The 21,646-nt window shown below is 39.1% G+C and overlaps 1 protein-coding gene across 4 annotated transcripts in view; it reads left to right on the top strand.

The window, feature by feature from the left end:
- The window catches only part of LOC103994866 (protein FORGETTER 1), a 102,110-nt gene that overhangs the window by 43,563 nt on the left and 36,901 nt on the right, over window positions 1-21,646 (top strand). For 2 of the 4 annotated variants that reach the window (XM_009415314.3, XM_009415315.3), the window contains exons 15-22: window positions 6,343-6,413; window positions 6,487-6,659; window positions 6,736-6,829; window positions 8,494-8,591; window positions 8,670-8,805; window positions 8,899-9,005; window positions 21,311-21,406; window positions 21,539-21,626. In XM_009415314.3, the coding sequence (XP_009413589.1) occupies window positions 6,343-6,413; window positions 6,487-6,659; window positions 6,736-6,829; window positions 8,494-8,591; window positions 8,670-8,805; window positions 8,899-9,005; window positions 21,311-21,406; window positions 21,539-21,626 (863 nt within the window). Of the gene's footprint in view, window positions 1-6,342; window positions 6,414-6,486; window positions 6,660-6,735; window positions 6,863-8,493; window positions 8,592-8,669; window positions 8,806-8,898; window positions 9,006-21,310; window positions 21,407-21,538; window positions 21,627-21,646 lie in introns of all 4 variants that reach the window. The other 2 variants (XM_065164257.1, XM_065164258.1) reach the window with 1 other exon arrangement.

Below are 21,646 nucleotides of genomic sequence, written 5' to 3' on the forward strand. Positions count from 1 at the left end.
AGCACCTCACTCGGGATCCACAAGCAATCATTTCAGCAAACATTTCATAGCCAATGCAAATTACAAACAGACTTCACAAGCTCTGAACGATCACACAACAAATGGTCCAAAATGATCCACTCAGACCGAAATCCCCACAAGTGCCCACATGATACAACATTTGTTTGCAAGTCTAGGATGACTACCAAAACAAAAAAAAAATGGGGCTGCTAAGTCTACTATCAGTCCTTTACATGTTGTGCAAAGCATGAACAAAATCGAAAGACACAGACATACATGAGCATTATATTAAACACCCTGTTTACAGTTTTGTCCGTGACAGTTAGCACAGAAGTATGTTGTCATTCTAAAGCAATTTCTTAATTGTCTAGAACAGGCAAACCTTTTAGCAGGCTAACTCCCTTTGAAAAGTTTTTCAAGTCTTTGTTTTCAAAATATCCCCACAATAGCTTGACTGTAGGAGGAAAAAAAAATCATAAAAGCATTTTCTAGAGGAAGAGATGCTGCTGTAAATAGCATTTCTTGAGTTGAAACTGTCATCTGCTTTAGTGTAATGTCAACTTAGTACCACTATATTGGGCAGCTGTTCTGTAGAAAAGATTACATATGTGATGGTAGTTTCATGAAGTCAGAAATGCTATCTTTAATGGTGTTTCAGGATACATCATTTCAAAACTTTTTGACGATGGAGGCACGTCTTAGACATCTCTGTATTAGGGAAGCTATCTTGGAAGAAGCACTGAATACCATACTATTCTCTTAGTCACTTCTAATAAACTCTTGGTAACAACAAAAATGGTTGTTATGGATTTTGATCATCAGTTCTTTGTTTCAAATAGTAATAAAACTTAAATACTTCGATACATCTTCAACATTGAACTGGAATAAAAGACATCAAGAGAAGAACACTGGTCAAATTTTTATGTAGGCAACCTACATTTAGAAATGTTATCTTATACTATTGAATGAAGGGATTGGAGTATAATAAGAGGATAACCATATTAGTTTGGATCATGACTTAAGCAGTTTGATGACAAAGCAGGCGAAGTTTGGATTAGTGGAATGGACTTTTCCGTTTCAGTGGGAACTTGTCTAACATTCATGCTCTCTCATCCTATATTATCTATAATCTAGGGAAAAAAATTTACCTGGAGACTTGTAGGTGTTCTTTTTCAGGCCTTATTAGTCAAGTTCAGTTCGGATTACAAGCATTTATATGATTTGGTGATCAAATTGTTTTTCTTAAGGTTTTGTGTTTACATTGCCTATTATGTCGGAGTAGGTTCTCTTAGTTAAGGTGGTGGCTCATCTTGGGTTTTTTCAAGTTAGTATATTTCGCCATACTTGTGTCGTCAGGGTCAGCATCTAATTATTATTAGCTGGACATAGTAGAAATAAGCTAGAATTGATACTGATTTGTTGCCTCTGAAGGAGAGATTATTAGAAGCATCTCTTCCTTTAGTCTATGAATCACAACCCGACCTAATGAGATGGTTGGCCTGTTCACTTCATTGAGCTTAAACCATTAACCCAAAATGCTTAGGCCCAAACTAACAGTAGTTCACCCATTAGAGTCCTATAGGTAAATCCAATTCTTTGCCTACTCCTAATGTGGGATTAAACTAAGGTGTTGCAATCTCCTTAAGAGCTTGATGCCTTCGCACATTATACCCAAGAATTAGACTCTATCATGGTGCATACGAGACATAACTCAATGATGCTATGTAGTGATGTGCCTCCTAGCCCTGACTATGGGTAGTCCTTTCCTACTCGAGCCTCTCATCATTGAGATAACTAATGAGATAACTAATCCATTAATTTCGTTGATCCTGAATCATCGAACCAAAGTTAGTTAAAATCATGAGATCTTATAAGTCTATCAAAATCCTATTCTTTCATGGTGATTTTTTTCAAATAATATCTTTCAAAATAATATTTTTTTTTTCAAATAACGTCTTCTGAAATAAGATATTTTAAACTGCCTCTACCTTTGATGATCTCTCTCGATGTGGACTAAGTCGGGGTCTTATAGCAGGTTATAATGGAAGAGAAGGGAAAAGGAAACAACTAAAGATGAGAGAAAAAATAATATTAGCCTTATATTTGTTTTTAAACATTTTGTAGGATTGTGTTGGTTTGTTATCAACTAGGAATGATGTAATTATGATTGTCAGGTCAGATCGCATCAACACGATTGGAATAAACTGAAATAATTTATAAAATGTGATTTTAGATCGGATCAGTATCAACTAGGGATGATACTGACAAAGATCAAACGTCTTGTATCCGAATTGTTGATGCCACAACTATAATTGAAGTTGTCATTTTACAATATGCAATAAAATATAGAAGCTAAAATATTGAAGGATATAGGTATAAAATTATGTTGGATTATTTTAGACCATGTTGAATTTGGAACCTTAGAGACCTTATTCATCTATCCTAGGCTTGAGCATTAGTATTGTAAGGCATTAGGAATCATATTAATAGCCAATGATTTGAACCTGAGATTGGGTAACTTAGGCTTTGAAGCAAGGTAGGCAATACCGAATGATACCGCCTGATACGGGCGGTATGTACCGGTCCGACGGCATATCGGTATGCGGACCGCTCGCTACCGGACGGAACGAAAAAAAATAATAAAATAATATATATATTTATATTTATATATAAATATTTTAGAAAAAGGCGACGTCGTCGAGGCGATGCGACGTCGTCTTTTAAATAAAAAAAAAATATATATATATATATAATCTTATATATATATATATATATATATATAAATTTATATATATATATATAAATGAGGCGATGTCGCCCCGCTTGGGAGAAGAGAGAGGCGACGTCGCTTCGGTGTCGTCGTCGAGTTATATATATATATATATATACCGAACAGTATACCGCTCGGTATACAGTTTTGTACCGTACCGTACCGAGCAAATGTCGAAACTCCGGTACGGTATGAAATTGTAGACCTTGCTTTGAAGGATCTCCAGAAGTAGTTGTTGATAATTTTAATGTATATAATTGGCTTTGTAATGTTAATGTATTTTAAATAATGTTTATAAAATAATTTTGGATGCTTCTTGCTTATCTTTCTATTAATTATCATAAATTTGAGCCCTTTAGGCCATTTTCATGTACTATGATTTGAGTGGTAGCCATGTCAGACACCAGGATCAATCTTGAAGTTTTTTCTTTGGAGAGAAACAATGAGATGAGTGTAAGGTGTGTTCTTGAAAGGAATGAGCAGAGGATAAGAAGCCATATCTTCTTTATTATTATTATTATTATTATTATGTTACATGTGATTTGACTTTCTAGAAGCCAACTACTCTCAAGACCGAGTTTGATGTGGGTTGCTACAAGCAATTTAGAAAGAAGAATTAGACTGAAATGGGCTAACTGTATAACACAGTTTTTAAGCTTTCTTTGACTTTATAGATACATGGTATGTATTACTTTATACATGTTAACGCAGTATAACACAGTCAGTTTAAAAACTTTCTTTGACTGTATGACACAGTTTGTATAGCACAATTTATATGCTTTCTATGTATTGATACATGTAATGTATTACTTCATCATTGCATTTTTGTATTTTTCTTGGTAGATTGATATTTTAAATGTAAATACAGGGTTTGCACCTTAATGTCTTGATGCAATATAGATCATGTGGAGGGTGATATAGGGTTCCCTAAAATGATCTAGAACACTTCATGATAAGGCTTTAAGGTTAAACAATAAATAAGGTTGAGGGAGAAGGAGAAGAGATGTAATTTTTATTAATTTCAATGAATTCTACGTGTACCTTCTCTACAGGAATTTTGTGATTCTATCGATTTGCTATGGGAAGGCTTATCATTTGGAGTTGAATTCCTAATGGCTTAATCTCCCTTCAGTCAAATACTTTTGAAAGCAGAATTGTAATTGCTAACTAAAAGATAGTACTGTTTTTAATTTTCAAAATATAAAGACAAAAAAAGAATTTGTTTGGAGCCCAGTAGACTTTAACTCAAATAGAACATTAAACCTAACCTAACCAACTAGGGATACACCTCTCATTGCCCATAATATATTATTTTCATAGTGATTTCATTTCTGAATTAATGCTTTCATCAATAATGTTGCTTTTGCTTAGTTTTGGGATAGGCTTGCTGGTGGAGATGATTGCTGCATGGCACCTTATTCTCCTCAGTTGGACTAAGGGAGCATCACCTAGGAGAAGATGCTTTTTCCCACAAGATAGAACACAACTAAAGAGATGTTTGAATGGTTCCCTTGGTCCCTCTCTCAGATGCTCAAGTCAGGCAGGTGAGGAAAGAGAGACAACAACACTAAAACTTAGTCTTTTTGTAGTAGTCATGTACCCTCATCAGTGTGAGGAAGCCTACTTATCTAGGAGAGCTTTGCCACTAGCATGAGGGCCTTAAGTTAAATGGCTGACCAATTCTTGGTTAATGGCTATCCTTGGCAGAGGGTATAATTCAGGTGGTGTAGGTGTTTAAGTAAGCCCAATGACAAGTATGGTAGTTAATCTTTGCTTTGACCAATTGCTCATTCGGTGATGTCAGGACATACCAAAGGCGCTATGGGTAGCGCACTGTTTTTAAAAGGCGCTTGGGTGCTTGCTTGAGCCCAATCGTCGGGCACTTTGGGTGAGCGCCTGAGTTAATCTAACAAGTCAAACCAAAATTTGGACTTTGGTTCGATTCAACATTGACTCAATTGGTACAATCGAACCACCTAAGTCCCATAGTAAACATCGAACACACACCAACGCCCAACCGCCACGCCACCCCCCCCTCAACTCGCTCGGTATACCCTAAGATCTGTCGTTGCGTCCTCTGCAACCGACGGAAAGGTCCAATCTTCTTCCTCCATCGCCAATATAAAGGTCCGAATCTTTCTCCTTTGTTGTTGCTTTTTTCTTGCATAGCTCCCTCTATCGTCGAGGGACAAGTCTATAGCTTTCTCTATCGTTGATGTCGTTGTCCACAACTTCCTCCATCGTCGCCTGAAGGTTCCTTCGTCATCGCCGTCCTCTCCTTTCCCACCTTCCACCATCGATGACTCCTCTTCTCCCCGACTGTGCACTGCTATATAACTATTGTTAATAGTGGATTAACTATTGCTAACAATGGATTGTTAATCCTTAGAACTGATATTAAAACTAATGTTACCTACCCTTATCATATTTTATATTATATATTTTAAAATTATATTATATATATTTTTTATATTTTAATATTCTAGAGCATGTTGTATCATTCGGTCCTACGCAAGCGCTTAGTGCCTCAGGTGTTTTGGGACCTTGGCACCTTTTGCTAGCGCTTTTAAAAACATTGGGTAGCAAGCATGATGTTAGCAAAAATGGTGCATTGTTGTTCTGCCCGATGTGCCTGTTTGATGAGTGTGTTAGCTACGAGCTGCTTTGTAGAGCTTCATGGACAAGCTTCCTAGAGTTGGTCTGATTTGATAAATGAGCCATAAGCTTGATTAGAGTGCCATGTAGGCCTAAGAGATGCGGGTGAGGAGCCCATGTTTTTAGCTGGCCGCTCTTGAGCCCTTGGATTCTGGAATAGCTTCTTGAGTCCAAGTTGAACTAGGACTTTTCAATGAGCTGGATTTCCTGCTTGCTATGTCAGGTGGATCTAGCATGGCAAGGATGTGGCAGCCTGGTGGGATACCGTTCAACAACCAATATGGTGATCTGTGTGTTAGCAACATGGCAAGCATGATTTGTCATTGTTAATAAAAGTAAGATTTTTGATGTTGGAAAATAGTAGAATATGGTTTTTAAAATTACTGTATTATCTGGTTTGAAGGACAGTGAAATGATAACTGTATGTTATGATAAAAATTAATGGCACTCTAACTAGATATTACAAAGGATGTGCTTTTTTGTTCTCCATTCCCATATCAGACGAAAAGAATATATGGCATACATTTTATATATATTAATGCGTGGTAATTAAGAAATTCTGTATGACATTCATATTGAATCTTAAAGTTAGTCAGTCGGCGAGTACTTTTATCCAATTTTCTTACTGAACTGATGAGAAATATGCAGTAGTTGTGTTTTAGTAGCAGGATTAGGTGAGTTAGGTATAATTTAAATAGCCAACTTAGGTGGTTTTATTGTCTTTTATTTGAAAAAAAAAAGATGATGTATGAGAACTTGTCAATGTCCCTTGATACATTTTCAGTTATTATCAGATTGTTGTTGTGTTTGGTCTTAAAATCTCATATACATTTTTTACCTCATTGTAAATTGCATAGTAGTGGATACACTTTTTTAACATTATAGTATAGTTTTTGATACTCTTATTATTATTCCAGCGGAATCTGATCTTGAATCAACAGAGTCTGATGAAGAGTTCCAAATCTGTGAAATATGTAACAATGAAGAGGTAGCATGCCTTTTACTGAATCTTTTGTCCTGTTGGTTTAAACATTTAGCTGATGCATTACTTATTATGTTAGGAGAAGAAACTGTTGCTTCGGTGTTCCTGTTGTGCTCGACTAGTCCACCCTGGTTGCTTAGTTCCCCCTTGGACAGATTTAGTGTCTGATGATTGGTCATGCTACTCGTGCAAGGAGAAAACTGACGAATACTTAAAGGCAAGAGATGCATATGTTGCTGAACTCTTGAAAAGGTACACTATTGGAGGCCTCAAGTGGGTTTAAGTTGAATATATGGTAGTACCCAGTGCACTTATTATTTGGGAACAGGTATGAAGCTGCACTGGAGCGGAAAACAAAGATTTTGGATATCATCCGGTCCTTGGACTTGCCAAATAATCCCTTAGATGATTTAATTGATCAGGTCTTTTTTCTCATCATAGACAAGCTCAGAAAGGTGGTCCTTGCATTATGTGCTTGAATGATTGGATTTATTGATTAGTTTTTTGCACTATTTCTTGTTGTCAATGCTATTCTGCCTGCAATTCAGGGGTTTTTTGTGCTAAACTTGTCTTTCTTTGAATGCGATTTCATTCGTTCCTGAGATTCCTTTTTTACTTTGGTTGCTCTTTTATCAAATAGTAATGCTAATTCATTGAACAATCAGTATCCTAGTGATTCTTTCTTAGTTAGCATATGCTTTATTGTTCTTATCCACATGGGGTTTATGTTAATTCAAGTTGACATAATTTACACCTATTATTTATTGTATTCTTGGGTCATCTATGTGTATGTCATATATAAACTGGCGTCAACTTGGTTTTCTTTTAGATATTCCTAAACCTCGTGCAAGTTGATAATAAGATTATATATCTTCAGTTGCCACAACTAGAAGCCATTCTAACCAAATAACTTGTTGTAACTGGTAAATAGAGGCTTGTAGTGATCAGTATCGATGTATTTCATAGCATTAGAATGGCATTCTGGATTATGGGCTATGCTTTGAATCAGGAATTATCTTCAATCATGTTGATGACAAATAATGCTTTAAGAAGAAAAATTCTTGGGGTTTGGAAGAGAACTTTTATCAACTTGCCATAGAAGAAAGGCTTTTTAATGATCTTCCCAAGCTGTATAAAAGTCTAAGATATGTTTCTTTGTCAATTAAGGTTCTTATCTCTTCGATATGGAAACCTTCTATTAATATTCTACAGCATCATTTGACAAATTTCTTACTCTTTTTTGAGTTTGCTATTCCTAGATGCCCAGTTTTGAACAAACTTAAATGCTGTGTGGAAATGGGAAAGTTAACTTGGGCCATACTCTGGGCAGAAACAGCTGAATACCTGATGTTACTTGCAACCACCATGAAGCCAAGATAGAGCTTTCTCCACTTGAGCTAGAACCTCTGCTACTGTACTCAGATGTTATTCCATTAGGGCTCATTATGGGTTGGAGGTTGGAGAAGATGGATTTATGGCATAGCATTGCTAAGGGGAACTTGGGTTGAGTCGGTTAACTATCGATATAAAACTGACTGAATTTGTTGCTAGACTGGATGACTTACTTGATCCAGGGCTATGAACTGAAAAGAAAACTTGGAGGTATTATTTCATTGCCTTGTTTTTACCAACCCGGGAGTTAACTATGTCTCTGTGAAAAGTATTAAAAGCAAGGATCGAAGGTGTTGATTCTTAATAAGAGGTATTGTAATGGAATCTTCCTTTTATTAAATTTTTTGGATGTGATGGCTAGTTTGCTGATAAAGTCCTGAACAGTTCAATGCAAGAATATGGTATTGTATCCAGCCTCCACCAGTCATGTATTAAAGAAAAAGGTTAACTTGTAGTTTGGCTGGTAAATTTAGGGTCTGAATATAATTTCGTATAATATGAGGTTTAAACTGTAAGATCATGAAAGTAGAGGGTTCAAAGTGAAGTTATCTACCGTATTTGTTGATATCTTGCAATATTTTCATGTGGACAGTTTGCAGTCTTGATGTCATAATCAAGTATGTCTTATTTTGTTCAAATTTTAAGTTTTCTTAAAGGTAATGAGTCAGTTTATGAACTACTAAGCCTTTTGTAGCTGGGAGGACCAGAAAATGTTGCAGAAATGACTGGCAGACGAGGTATGCTTATCAGGACTTCTGGTGGAAAAGGTGTTATTTATCAAGCAAGGAGCACGTAAGAATGAGTTTGCTTGCCATGTATTTTTTTGATTATCTATTTTCTTTCGGACTCTTTCCATACTTGCTTTTGTAGGAAGGAAGTTGCCATGGAAATGGTTAATATGCATGAAAAACAATTGTTTATGGATGGCAAAAAATTGGTTGCTATAATATCTGAAGCAGGATCTGCAGGTGTATCCTTGCAAGCTGATAGGAGGGTACTAAATCAGGTATCTGAACTGGGAAACTTTGGATGCTCTCTCTTGTGCAAATATTTCTCGAATTTCTCATTTCTAAGTATTACATGTATACGCACATGCCAGAAAAGGCGGGTCCACATCACTCTTGAGCTTCCCTGGAGTGCTGACCGTGCAATTCAACAGTTTGGTAGAACTCATCGCTCTAATCAAGCTTCGGCACCACAATATAGGTAACCTTTATATGATTGCTAAATTTATTAAAGTAGAATTCTGGTCAGTCAATTTTTTTTTTGGTTTATTTCTTCAGCAAGGTCGATGTGCTTCGTGCCTAAGATTAGGCATCAATCATTTTCTTTTTCTACCATGGCAGTGCTTACAAGAACCTTTTGGGTTCCAAATTGTTGTCGAGGCTAACGTCTTTGTGTCAAGACACCTAAATAAACACCAGCCATGACACCTAGAATGAAAGTTTTCGACTACTCTTTCCTCCAAATAAGGACCTTCAGTTTTGTGAAAATGCTTGACACTCGATCATACTGTAGCTCTATGAGTGATTGAACAATGTATAAACAATTCACATTAACAAAATTGAATAGTTTGCAAGCAGAATTGCATTACATTTAAGTAGCTTGCAAGTATAGTTGCATTACATTTCAAATATGTAACAATTGCTAGTCCATGTTTTTAAATTTATTCGATCAAGTTTGGTTTATTGTACAAGCTCAAGAAACTCATCTCATTGAAAATAAGAAGCATTTCTGTGAGCTTTATCTTCAATTGCATCTCATATATTCTGTCTTAGTCATATATTCAGTCTTAGTTCTACTTAGGGTGTGCTGGTTGGCCGACGGCACGACATGTGCTGCCTTGTATTAGCGTGTCGAGTGTTGGTATGGTGGGGTGTGTTGATGGCATAGAAAAAAGCCCAGAAAACCTCGAAAAAATCTGAAAAATAGAAAAAAAACTTAGATTAGGTTTTTTTATTTGGAACTAAATGTAAGTTTAGTATAATTTCATCTAAAATCATCTAAATTAGGAAGAAATAGCGGCACACCTTTTTCAGGCTTTGAGGTGCAACGTTGTGTTACTTTCTGAACCATCCTTTCGTTGATATTGAATTATCTACAAAGATATGACTTGAATTAGATTATGAGTTAAACTTTAAGATTCAAATGAATCAAGTAATAAATGAATTGATCGATGGATATACCTAGTTCTACCACCAAAAAGAACGATGAGACTTCACGAACGATGGATCAAGGTCCTCGATCCTATGTATTTATATATTAATATGATATATTCGTTGGACCAAATCTTAAAATTGCTCCCACAATATAGTACATGGATATACTGTATGCTATAAATAGATCAATGTGGTGATGGTTGTAGCTTGATTATCGTGAATCACACTTGTCCGAGGCGGTTCTTGAGGCAAGTATGATTGTGGTATGTATTAGTGTGGAGGTTGGAAAACGTCGAAACTTCTACTTTCGCTACTGACCTGTTGCTCCGTATCATAAGACCGACCAGCCTCGGAAAAGAATGATCAACTATCATCATACTATTGTTGGTAGTAAAATCCTATATAATACGATGGTTGGGAATACGACGAGCTCCGCTCTGTGTCTACGATAAGTTTAAGAGAGTTGATGAGTGAAAGAGAGTAGAAAGGGTTGAAAGAGGGGGGTGGAAAGGGTTTAAAGATCCTTTAAATTGGTTCTAATGGTTAAATTGACCGTTGGAATGGATCAAATCTCAACCATCTATTAGTATCGGTCGAAATCCAACTATTGCCGACCAGGACAGGTCGGTAACAGTCGAGTTTCGATCATGCCGCCTTGGACAGACCATGTATTGCCCGATATAGGGTACCCAATTTGGTCGGACCTCATAAAGGCTAGTTAGGCCCTCTTGTGATGGGTTGTCAATCCATTGGCCATGAATGAGTGCATCATCCATACAAGATATTATTGTGTTTTATCAAAAGCGCATCTTTATTTATAAACCTACCATAAGTATCTTAAAATTGGATTGCTACATCATAGTCCTTAAGCATATACCGCACTTTGCTTAATGCATATTCACTTTATCTTGTCAGCATTGTTTGGTACAGGCATCTCGAGATAGGCTTCCCAGTGGGAGGAAACAAAAAAGAAAGGGAAAATCAAAGAAAAACAATGCATTATATGTACTTCTAAAGACATTGCTGTCGTTACTATTATATGTACTTCTAAAGACATGCCTGTCATTACTTTTATGATTATCTTATAGACTCTGATACTTTATCATTGTTGCCTTTGTTTCTTGATCGTTGCTCATAAACTTACAGCCACCACTTGGTTGTTGGTTCATCCTAACTCTAATGCATTTTGTAATAGCAAGGATTTAAATCTCTATCTGATACCATTAATCCAATATATTAGGCGGTATATTGATCTGTATCTCTTGATAACATAAAATAAAATAAAATAAAATCTGATGTTTTTGTATTGATAATGAGATATGTTTCAATATTAATACTTGGTTGGATCATTAAATATTGGTCTGTGTTGGTTGGAATGGACAAGATTTGGAATTTTGTATAAATATAACCAATGTTTACCACCTAGGCATCAATATCATGACCATGGTTGCTAATTCGCTCGGAAAGGTACATACCAATCAATTTACCAATTTGGGCATGAAAAAAGCCATGGGTTGCTCCTACTTAGTGTGGTTTGGGGTATGATAATGGGGTTATCAACCAATAATCCCTTTCAACTTATGCAAGATCTTACGGTGGCTCCTCATTGCTTGCTTGGTCCTTTGAGCTTTATGGGGCTTTCGACTTGAGGTATTTCTCTTAATATGTGCGGTCCATTGCACATGCCCACTAGAGAATCAGGATTTGTCTCCCTTGGATAATTGTCCCATTGGTGTTACTTTTCTCTTTGCATACTTCTTCAAGAAGTTTCAAAGACCATCGTTTCCTTAGACTACTCTTTCTTGTTAAACAAATTGTGCGTTATTTTGCTATCATGAACGCACTTGTTAGATCGTGACCCTTCGCCAATGTAGCTCTTCGTAGTATCGTTGTGCCTCACAAGGCCTAGTAATGTGCTGAACCCATTGCACTATTCAACGTTATACATATGTATCCATCCCATGTCGAAGAGAAAGTTTTTAGGGGACGGTATGCGGACCGTCTTCTACTGGGTTGTACCATAACCCGACTCCATATCAAGCGATATAGGATCTATACCAGTTGGTAACGGTTGGATTTTGACCATTACCAATCAAGGGTTGAGATCGAGCTATTTCAAATGGTCAAATTGATCGTTTGAACCATAAGAAAGGGCTGAGATCCCTCCTCTTTTAACTCATATCACTCTCTCAATCTCTTCAACTCTCTCAAGCTTATTCTTACTTATATCTCTCTCTCATTCTTAAATTTTCACTCTCCTAAACTCAACAAAGCTATGATTTGTGGATTGGATCAAATTTGGGAGGATTAAGAGGAAGATCCCCTTGGTTAGAACATGGCTGAAGGAGCCTGACAACATAAAGTTAGATTACTCGAGGAATTAGAAATACCCAACCGTCACAGTCGTCCGCCCAACTGTCATGAACTTAGTTGGAATTGTTTAAGTTGTAAGGCACCCTTGTGGCAATATCACGGATTTAGTTGGAATTGCCTAACTCGTGAGGCACCCTTGTGCCAAAGTCACTGATTTGGTTGGGGTTGCCTAAGTCGTGAAGTACCCCTGTATTAATGTCACAGACTTAGTTGGGATTGCCTAAGTCATGAGGTGCCTTTGCGTTATCCGCAAGGTTCGCAATACCGTACCGTACCGGTATTTCGACCTGGGCTCGGTACCGGTACGGTACGGTATACCGAGCGGTACACCTGAGTGTACCGAGTACTGCTTCTTCATGTTGTAGGGAATCTTTAGGCTCGTAATTGGCTTTTGTTTGGGGAAGCTTTCGCCACTTCAGTGATTTAAAAAGCGCTATGTGCCAAAAGGCGGCAAGGTCCAAAAACGCTCGAGGCGCTAGGCGCTCGCCCGAGCGAAGTGAGGTGCTAAATTATAAAAATATATAATATAATTAATAAATATAATTATTTAAATTTTTAAATAAAAATATGCTATTAAATTAATCTAATAAATATAAATACTATTACTAGTATACAGTTAATAGTATACTATCAAAAGAGGAGAAGAGTGTAAGGGAAGAGTCGGAAGACCCAAGGTGTTGACTAAGAAGAGCGGGAGCGGTAGCTGTGAGCGACGACAGTGGCAGCGGTAGCAGCGATAGCGGGAGCGGCAAGCGGCGACAGTGGCATCGGCAGTAGCGAGCAGCGGGAGCGGGAGCGGGAACGGAAGTGGCGAGCGGAGACAGTGGCAACGGTAGCAGCGGCAGTGGGAGTAGCGATAGTGGGAGCGGCAGCGGTAGTAGCGAGAGTGGAGAGCAGCGACAGTAGCGTGAACGACAAGCAGGGTTAGGGTTGGGGAAGTCACGCTGATATCGGTGCTTTAGTTGGTTCAGGTCGCCTGGTTTAACCCAGGCGCTCGCCCGAAGCGCCCGGCGCCTGGGCTTGGGCAAGCGCCCAGGCGGTGCCTCTTTGAAGCGCGCCGCCTGGAAATGAAGCGAGGCGCTCGGGTCTCGCCTCACCTCGCCTGAGCGCCTTTTTAAATCACTGTGCCTCTTCACTAAGTATTCGGTCTAGTATGCTCTGATGGGTAGCTTTGTCTTGCGATTCGCTAAAATGGTTTTAACTCGCTTCTCGTAGGAGGCTTTAGTGGGGAGTAGCCGAGTTGGAACATTTCGGGAAGCATCCTATGGGTCTGAGTGGTAGGCTTTCAGGTTGCTTGTGTGGAAGACTGAATTTTGAGCCACACTGACAGTTGGAACTTGTAGGAGCCATTGCTTACCCTGTTGATAATTGGGAAGGGTCCTTCGTACTTGCTCACTAATACCTTGTGCACTTTATGCCTAAAGAACTAAAGTGATGCTGGTCGGAGCTTCACCAACTTTAAACTCCTATGGTTGCCTTCCCAAGTCTGCTCATTTGGTCGCCTTCTCCAATTAAGCCCGTACAATATCTGCATTTCGATGCTATTCCTTTGTAAAGTGATATGCTGACAGACTACTTTCGGTGTAATCGATCGTCAAGGTGTGAGGAGTCGATGGCTGCTATCCTGTAATGATCTTGACGGGGCTCTTGTTATATGCAAAGCTTCGCTATAAGTTGTAGGAGAATTGGTCTATGTCGAACAGCTTCACCGAGCACCTTGTTTGTTGGCACTCACGTAGTGCCAAAGATATTGCTCGAGTGAATTTAGTCTTTTAGTTTGACCATACATTTAAGGGTGGAGGCTTGCAGAGAAGTATAACTTAGACCCCAGCAATTTGAATAACTCGGTCCAGAATTGTCCCAAGAACCGTGCATCTTGATCATTGATGATATTGTGCAGGACTCCCCAATACTTTCCACATTCTTTATCATCAACTTGGCTACCTCTGTTGTTGAGCACTATGAGGATGTAATAATGAATATTGCATACTTTGAAAAACGATCGATTATCATGAGTATCGATTCGAGTCCCCTTGCTATCGACAAGCTTGATATGAAGTTCAAGGAAATGCTCCCCCACGGTCTTTTTACTACGGGCAATGGCTCCAAAAGTCCCACTAACTTCCGCTGCTCTATCTTATCTTGTTAGCAAGTAAGACACGTTCGAACACATTTCTCCACATCAGTTCCCATTTTAGATCGATAAAAGGCCCTCTCCACGAGAGCTAATGTTCGGTGAATACTCGAATGTGTAGCCCAAAGGGAATCATGACACTCTCTCAAGAGTTCACACCTTAAGTTGTTCGCTCGAGGAACATAAACCCTATTCCCTTTGGTGTTGATGAGTGCCTTCTGGACTTAAAATCATCGTGCCTTACCCCCTTTGATTAGTTGCATCAGAGTTGCTGCATAGGGATCATTGTACAATCCATCCCTGATCCTGGAAAGGAACTTGGAGTGCAGTTGACTTGCTTGGCCTTCGCCTTCCAACTGCATGGCATTCACTAACTCCACTTTTCGGCTCATTATATCGGCTACGACATTTGCTCTTCTGGGCTTGTACTCTATTGCTATATCAAACTTAGCTAGGAAGTCTTATCACTGTGCTTGCTTTTGGGAGAGTTTCTTTCGAGTTTAGAAGTAACTCTGTGCGATGTTGTCAATCCTTAGCACCGATCACATTCCGAGAAGGTAGCGTCGCCAAACTCGTAGATAGTGGACCACCACTGTCATCTCCTTCTCATGCATCGGATACTGTCGCTTAGTCTCGTTGAACTTACGGCTCTCGTAGGCCACCGGGTGACCCTCCTACATAAGTACACCCAATAGCGAAGTCCAAAGTATCTATATGGACTTCGAAAGGCTTCCCATAGTCTGACAATTTTGAGTACTCGTTCTTCCAATACAGCAGCCTTTAGGTCTTGGAATGTCGCTTCATATTTGTTTGACCATCGCCAAGCCTACTCTTTGAGCAACTCCATCGGTGGAGTTCGTGCTTTGAGTACCTAGCTATTAAGCGTCGATGATAGTTGGCGAAACTAAGAAAGGATCTTAGCTCCAATACCTTCTTTGGAGTTTGCCAGTTCGCCACAGCTTGCACCTTTGATTTGTCCATCTAAACGGAACCTTTGCTAATTCGGTGCCCCAAGAACAAAATCTTTATATGAGCAAAGTAGTACTTCTCCCTTTTCACGAACAAAGTGCTCTCCCTGAGAACCTTGATAACTGTTTGAAGGTGCTCGACATACTCCTCGAGCATTTAGCTATAAACGACGATATCATCCAAGTAGACGACGATAAACTTGTCCAAATACTCCTTGAATAGTTGGTTTATGAGGGTGCAAAATGTGGCTCAAGCATTGGTTAAGTCGAAAGGCATTACCAAGAACTCGAACACTCTGTATCTTCGTTTAGTCGCCTTCAGTAATGTGCATTTGCTAGTAACCCAACCTAAGGTCGAGTTTAGGGAAATACTTTGCTTTGTTAAGTTGGTCGAATTGGTCCGTGATGAGCGGGATGGGATACTTGTTCTTCACCATCACCTTGTTTAAGGCTCGATAGTCGATGCACAGTCGGAGGCTCCCATCTTGTTTCTTTTGGAAGTGGATTGGAGCTTCGAATGATGCTTTAGAACTACGAATGAGACCATCGCCTAGTAGTTCATCTAACTATTTCCTGAGCTCTGCTAACTCTGGAAGGACCATTTGGTATGGTGGTCTCGCTGTGGCTTTATTTTCTTAGTCTCCCCCACTTGACCCCACAACGCATTCAACAAATGCATTGCTTACATCCGGGGTCCGTGCGACTCTTCAACGTCATTGTTGGATTTCGAATTGCTCGAATTAAGGGCGACGACCTTGCCCTTGAGTGCTTGCTTTTATGGGCATTTCGTCACCATGTGCGGTCCTCTGCACAAGAAGCATTCGCTAGGTTTTGGGGCCTTACATTTTGAGCTTGGCCTTTTGTGGGAACTCCTTTTCTTTTGCTCGTCCCCGGACTCCTCTCGGGAATATTTGGGTGGGCGATTTTTCGAAGATTGTTTCTTCTCCAAGAAAACAAAGTTAGTGAGCTTTTCAACGATTGCAATTGCCTCGATCACATCGGTGATATTCCTTTGATGCAGTTCCTGTTGTGCCCACAGCTTCAGGCCATTGAGGAAGCAGAATAGCTTAACCTTCTCGGACATGTCTTGTATGTTCAACATCAATGCAGAAAATTGCTTTATGTAGTCCTGAATGGAAGTAGTTTGGCGGAGTTGTCTTAGCTTCCTTCTTGCGACAAACTCCGTGTTCTCGGGTATGAACTGTGTTCTCATCTCCCGCATTAAGTCTTTCCAAATGTCCACTCGACATCGACCTTGTTGGATCTTTTCCTAACGTGTTCGCCACCAAAGTTTTGCATCTCCATTCAGATACATGGTTGCTATCGAAACTTTAGTTTCTTCGGAATCGGGCCTCGTAGTTAGAAAGTATCGTTCCATGTCAAACAGGAAATTCTCGAGCTCCTTCGCATTCTTGGCAACCCCGTAGCAATGCAGCTCAGGTGCCCTTAGGTTTTGTGGCGATGCGACGCCCGTGTTGGTCCCTCCTGCATTAAGAGCCCTTGTGAGCGATGTAACCCTTGACGTGAGAGTTCCATCACAACTTCGTGTAGATGTTGCACGAAGTCTTTGGTGTCTTTTGTCAATCGATCGATTAGGGACTCGACTTTGTCGATCCGAGATTCTGCTTTTTCTTGCGAGTTTTTTGCCCTAAGAAGCCTTCGTTGGTGTTGGTAGTGTTCCATTAAACTCGCTTCAAGAACATCAAGGTAGGTTTCCATAGTTGTAAGCCTCTCATTATGACTTCTTTTCCCAGATTGCGTCTCCTCCACTCGCGGAGAGTTGCCAACTTCTTATTCGTGTTGATCGCTGTCACGCTCCGCTTAAGTGGCTCCAATAGCTGAAGAGCTAGGTTGTACTTGTAGCCCACCTGCAGTTGCTTGGGGCAATGGTCCGGCTTGGCCCATCTTGTCTGATTCGCCACGATGCTTCGCTATGGAAAGATTGTGAAACTTTTCGCTATTTGCTTGAATTGCTTGCTCGCTCTGATACCACAATGTCACAAACTTAGCTGAAATTGCTTAAGTCGTGAGGCATCCTTATGGCAATATCACGGACTTAGTTGGAATTGCGTAAGTTGTGATGCACCCTTATGCCAAAGTCGTGAGCTCAGCTGAAGTTGCCTATGTCGTGAAGCACCCTTGCACCAATGTCATTGACTTAGTTGGGATTACAGTAATTCATGAGGTGCCTTTGTGTTATTCGTCTGCAAAGAGTTAGCCTATTTACAACCTTACTCAGGTCCCGTAGGATTTGTCAAAGAGCAAATTGATTATATCAAAAGCGAGCAACGGACAAGTCCTGACATCGTACGAAGAGGACAGCTTTACAAACAATTCGGCAAACACTCTGTATGCAAGAGAGAAAAGTGAGGAAGGAGAAAACAAGAACTTTAGGAGGCAAAACGAATAGTCGCAAGTTCGCCAATGTTTGTACACCGGGTGTCGTGCGCGATGACAAGCTCCCGTAGACTTAATGGCGAACTTGTGAAATCCAATCAATACCCAATGCTACCCAAAACGTCTATCTTGCCAGGTGCCACGTGGGGTTTTCTAGGGTGTTGAGATGGGTGATGTTTTGCACTGCACTATAGCTGGTAGAAAACAAGCCATGGCATGAAAAAACGGAGCCAATTTGTGGCAATTTTGCTCGTCATGGTGAGTGGTCGCTCTGCAGCACTGCAATCAGTTCCTGCTCACAATTTTTCAGCAAAAACACATAAAACCGAGGCAAAACACGTTGCCAAGCATCTGCACAAGCAAACAAAAGCGACGAACGACGAAGATGTTGCAGGTGCGCAACGATCGTTCGTGACACAACGTGCAAAGGTAAAGGCAAAAGGGAAGGCAATAGCATCAACCATACCATTGGAAAGAATCAAGTCAGGTGACGAAACACCTCAATCAGATTCAACAACCCGCTCAATCCGAAGACTTGGCAGCGACATGGATAGTAGTGCCTCAACCGATGATCGTGATGGCGTCGGGGATTTGATGGTCCCGTTTACACAATTTGAGAGTGGTGCATGGATCGAGGAGCAGTATTTTACACATGCCACCCAAGATTCAGATCATGGAACTCGACGAGGTACTAGTCAAGTTTATACACGGAAGGGGAAGGGGAATGCAGTGGATGATTTTGAGCAGATGCGGTAGAGCCTACTTCACGTAGACACAAAGTGAAGCTTATCATTTTCATAGCCATTGTATCATAGAGAATCTTATGGCCAACAACCGTACGATCATAGTTCGTCATGCTTCTCTAAGGATTAATACGGCTATCTTATGATACAGAACAACAGATCAATGGCGTAAGGAGAAGTTCTAACATTCTCCATGCTCTGCACAATACATGCCACAGTCGTACTTGCCTCAGAGCCGCCTCGAACACGTGATTAACAGCGGTCAAATTACGACTATCACTATATTGATGCACTAATGACATACGATATATCAGTATATTATGTAGTGAGATCAATTTTAGGTTTGAGTTCGACAAACATATCAAATTGATATATAGATACAAAGGATCGAGGACCTCGATCCACTACCTGTGGTGTCCTATCTTTTTTTTGTTGATAGAACCAGGTATATTCATCAATCGATTACTTAATTCATTTGAATATTAAAATTTAAATTATTTTAAAAAAATCTAACAGTTCAAATCAGTTTTTTGTAGATAATTCAATATTAATGAAAGAATGGTTCCGAATGTACCACAAAGCTACTCAAAACCCAAAGAAGATATGTACCACTATTCTTTCTTAATTTAGATTATTTTTGCTAAAATCACACTAAATTTATATTTATTTCCATCTTAAAAACCATAATCTATTTTTTTTATTTTTCAGATATTTGTAGAGCTATTTTTGATGTTTTTTGGGTGTATTGTTGGTACGCCCTAGCATACCATCGGTGCCTCGGTATGTACCGTACCGACCATTGGTCCGTACATTGGTTTCGATCGAATTGCAAACCTTGAGTTTAATATAATCTTTTTGCATGTATTTTATTTTCTTAATTTTCTTGTAGCTCTTTAGATAATACTTTTGTCTAACTATAGTTTCATGTGTGATTAAGTTAATTAGAAGTTTATTATCTGAGGATTATGCTTCCAAAATTTAGCTTTAATATTTATTTAATATATTTTTTATTCTCATTACTAATTTTAGGATCAGCATCGGTGCTGTTCTTCATTATTTCTTTGCCAATGCATTTTGCTATTTTTTCTTTCTATCAAAGTTACTTCAATTTATCTTTTAGACCATTGCCTCTTGTTTTTTTTCTGACAGCAAGTGGAGAGTTTTTTCAAGGTTAAACTACTTTGCATGATTTATCTGTCTCTAGTGCTGCATGTGCATTTTCTTTTATGTATTATATGTCTACAAATACAAATGTTAGTTATGTTTAAATTTGTGTCTCTATGATGCAAGGTCTGCAGTTTTGTGTACTGATACTGGTGCCAAACTGGTACACCAAATTAAAAAAAAGGCTGAAAAAATAAAACAAATTGTGCAGAGCCTGTACTTCTCTATAGTAGGCCGTACTAGTACCATACCAGGTTGTACCAAACTTGTAAGACATAATTCCCAGTTTACTTTGGTTTGTATACCGGTAATCTGTCGGATCAGTGAATACCGCCCATACCAAACTGTACCGAGTAGTATTGCGAAAATTGGTATGATGTACCCCTAGTTCTGAAGAAAATAATTAATAAAAAACTGATACACAATCTCAATAACCCATTGGTCATGTTGTAAAGCATATGAAAAAGGTCTGGAAAGAATATATTATCAGGAATAGTTCATAGTATTGTAGCAAGTTGATGCTTACCAGCAAGGTAGGCAATACCGAATGATACCGTCTGGTACGGGCGGTACGTACCGGTCCGATGGCATACCGGTACGCGGACCGTCCGCTACTGGACGGAACGAAAAATAATAATAATAATAATAATATATATATTTATATTTATATATTTATATATTTAAATAAACGAGGCGATGTCGCCCCGCGTGGGGAAGGAAAAGGCGATGTCGCCGAGGCGATGCGATGTCGCCTTTTAAATAAATAAATATATATAAATATATATATATATAATCTTTTATATATATATATAAATTTATATATATATATAAACGAGGTGACGTCGCCGAAGCGACGTCGCCCTGCTTGCGAGAAGAGAGAGGCGACGTCGCCGAGTTATATGTATATATATAATATATATATACCGAGCGGTATACCGCTCGGTATACCGTTTCGTACTGTACCGAGCGAACATCGAAACGCCGGTACAATATGGTATTGCGAACCTTGCTTACCAGAGCTTACAATCATTGGACTATCTATATATTGGCTGACCTTGATGATCTTACCCTGTCAATGTTAGCTTGTAGGCATTCTTCCAGCATATTCTTTTGAGTTGGATTTCCATGTGATGGGAGCCTCATGCACTGGGTATGCCCTTTTTTATTTCCATGTGATGGGACTACAAGTATAGAATTTCTCTATGAAGGTCTTGCACTTAAAGGCAATTGACTCTCATAGTCTGCATCTCAATGTGCAGAGGATTATGTTTCTGCTCTTTACAGGCTTTATGATTCACTACATGATCCTAAAGTGTTTTGACCTGACGCATGTATACCAATGCCCATTTTTGTTTCATTAAAATACGTGAATTCATATTTCATATTTTTGATGCTCCTAATTGAACTATAAATTGTGAAATCTCTGCAACTTGGTATTGGTACATGGGCAAAACAACTACCTGATGGCTCTTTTCTGTTGATGGTTGTTTTGTTATGAAATTTTACTTCATTTAGCATATCTGGAAAAGAAATGATTCTAGACAAGATTCATTTTTTCTTGTGACATTTTTAGGCTTCTTTTTACCACCCTTGGTGGTGAAAAGCGTTTTGCGTCAATTGTTGCAAAGAGGTTGGAGTCTCTTGGAGCTCTAACACAAGGAGATCGCAGGTGATCCGAGTTTATATTGATCTTTTTGTGCTTGACCAAATACTCAAATCTACGCAAACATGATGGAATTAATTTTAGAGGTTAACACTTTTATGTGCTTGTTGCATGTTCATTTTGATGCTTAATGCACAGGGCTGGCCCATCATTGAGTGCTTTCAACTATGACAGCAATTACGGAAAGAGGGCCCTTATGATGATGTATAGGGGAATAATGGAACAGGTTGTTTGTTTAAGCATTCC

The sequence above is a fragment of the Musa acuminata genome, chromosome BXJ3-8, assembly GCF_036884655.1.
Source record: "Musa acuminata AAA Group cultivar baxijiao chromosome BXJ3-8, Cavendish_Baxijiao_AAA, whole genome shotgun sequence".
Taxonomy (NCBI): domain Eukaryota; kingdom Viridiplantae; phylum Streptophyta; class Magnoliopsida; order Zingiberales; family Musaceae; genus Musa; species Musa acuminata.